The following is a 2500-nucleotide window of genomic DNA, read 5'->3' as shown; positions in this document are numbered from 1 at the left end:
CTAAGATGGCTTTTTCTAAGTTTACAAGGCAACATAAAACTTCCAATGTTCTTTTTTTATGGAGAACCCATGTGTTTGATGTGTGTAAACGCTGTCTACTTTCCCTAGGTGCTCCCCAACGCGTAAGCGGCAAGGTGATTGGGACAGTGTCCGTAGGTACGACTCCCGTGGACCTGAACAACATTGACCTCCACGCCTACATCGTGGTCGGAGACGGACGGGCGTACACGGCCATCAGCGAGGTACGAAGCCGTCAGCTTTTTGGGGGGGGGCCGATAGCTGGGTGGTTAAGGCGCATAGCACATAGCCTCTGATGCCTGACAGTGAGTCCCGGATATGATTAAAAAAGAAGATTTCTTTAAAAAAAAGAGGTTTTACTTTTAATACTTATAAGTCTCGACAAATGTGGACAGATCTTTTGTTATGGAAGTCGCTGGCACAAAATCTTTTCAAATGGGGGTCCGTGGCACAATATGTATCAATTTGGGCGTCCTTGACACAAACCACTGGCTTAAGCACCACACCGGTGGTCTTGCATGTGTAGTCCTTTTATTATGGAAATATGTGGTTCTCAAAGTGGGGTCCAGGGACCCTCTGGGTTCCTTGAGGAGATTCCAAATGGACCCAAATGGTCTGTAACTCTGAGGGTGTGCAGATGGAACCACTGTGCTGAACAGAATCGATTGTGTCTGCCTTGGGAAAAGCATGGTTTAAGAGTTACATAAGAAATGGTATTGACTTTGCATTCCTCGTTCCTTCCCCACCATTCTTTAACTCCCTAATCTGTCATAACCAATTCTCTAACCTCCCGACATTCTCCTCACCGCTGATTGGTCAGGTCCCTGAGCCAGTGGGCTGGGCTCTGATGCCGGTTGCACCAATAGGAGAGCTGTTCGGCTGGCTGTTTGCCTTGGAGCTACCCAATAGCCAAGGGGGATTCAAGATCACTGGTAAGCACGCTGTGTGTGTGTGTGTGTGTGTGTGTGCGTGTGTGTGTGTGTGTGTGTGTGTGTGTGTGTGGACATGAGAATGTTTGTGTAGGAGTTTTGTTTGGTTGGCTGTTTGCCTTGGTATTAACCAACAGCCAAGCAGCTTTCAAAATCAGTGGTAAAGATTGTGTGTGTGTGTGTGTGTGTGTGTGTGTGTGTGTGTGTGTGTGTGTGTGTGTGTGTGTGTGTGTGTGTGTGTGTGTGTGTGTGTGTGTGTGTGTGTGTGTGTGTGTGTGTGTGTGTGTGTGTGTGTGTGTGTGTGTGTGTGTGTGTGTGTGTGCGCGCGCGTGTGTGTGTGTGTGTGTGTGTGTGTTCAGTCTCCCAGCCAGCTGTGTTGTCTCCAGGGATGTGATGTGATATGAAGCCCTCACCTCCCCTCTGTAATAGGAAGCAGCTGTATGTGTGTGTGCGTGTGTGTGTGTGTGTGTGTGTGTGTGTGTGTGTGTGTGTGTGTGCTCATACAGATGTAACCATTGTGTAAATACAAAAGCACCAAGTCCCAACTTTAATGAATGCAACGGCGCACCACTGCTGCACTATTGCTCTGTACCCAGAGAAATGATTTGCATGACACACAGACAGACAGACAGACAGACAGACAGACAGACAGACAGACAGGCAGGCAGGCAGATAGGCAGGCTAGTGGGATGGAGGGGATAGATGAAGAGCTAACTATTTTATTGATCTTTCAACAGGTGCAGAGTTCACTCGTCATGCGGAGGTGATCTTCCATCCCGGCCAGGAGCGTCTATCAGTCATGCAGACGGGCCGCGGCCTGGACGACAACAACCACCTGACCGTGGACACGGTCATCAGCGGCTCCGTGCCCTTCCTGCCCCCAGGAGCCACTGTCACAATGGAGCCCTTCAAGGAGACGTACCAGTTTTACCCTTCAGGTAAAAACTCCATCTTCTATAGCTGTATCTTCCTTTCTTAGGTCTCTGTCTCGCTCTCATGTTTGATCTCGAAGTTGGTGCTTATTTAACCGCATGAACCCCCACAACGTCCCTGTTCAAGGGGGTGTGTGCGGCGAAAATAGCAGATCTACAAGCTCACAACGCGTCGCAATGCCATGCGTTGTGAGCTTGTACGTCGGCTATTTTTGTTGAAGATATTCAGGGTTGAGCAAAAACCTAATATAGAGGCCTCGGTAATCCGGTCTACTAATTACAGGGCTTAAAGGGGAAATCCACCCATTTTCAATATTTAACTATGTCATTAATATAGCATAAAGGAGTTGTGTGGAAATAAGAAAAAAGTTCCCCCCTTTCTGTGTTGCCTTGAACTGGAGGATTGATTTTGGGTTTAACATTGCAAATTACAACATGATGACTCATCGTGTTGTAATTTGCCATGTTAAACCCAAAATCAATCTTCCAGTTCAAGGCAATACAGAAAGGGGGGAACTTTTTTCTTATTTCGACACAACTCCTTTATGCTATATTAATGACATAGTTAAATATTGAAAATGGGTGGATTTCCCCTTTAAGTGGTTAACGTCTTCCTTCTTT

The 2500-nt window shown here is 47.0% G+C and overlaps 1 protein-coding gene across 1 annotated transcript in view; it reads left to right on the top strand.

The window, feature by feature from the left end:
• The window catches only part of nid2a (nidogen 2a (osteonidogen)), a 55238-nt gene that overhangs the window by 21780 nt on the left and 30958 nt on the right, over positions 1-2500 (top strand). The window contains exons 11-13 of the mRNA XM_084051638.1: positions 109-242; positions 839-950; positions 1685-1885. Of these exons, the coding sequence (XP_083907764.1) occupies positions 109-242; positions 839-950; positions 1685-1885 (447 nt within the window). The remainder of the gene's footprint in view (positions 1-108; positions 243-838; positions 951-1684; positions 1886-2500) is intronic.

Source organism: Gymnoscopelus microlampas, assembly GCF_963454915.1.
Source record: "Gymnoscopelus microlampas genome assembly, chromosome: 24".
In the NCBI taxonomy this organism is placed as follows: domain Eukaryota; kingdom Metazoa; phylum Chordata; class Actinopteri; order Myctophiformes; family Myctophidae; genus Gymnoscopelus; species Gymnoscopelus microlampas.
Note: the sequence above shows the minus strand (reverse complement) of the source record. Positions and strands in the feature narration are given on the sequence as shown.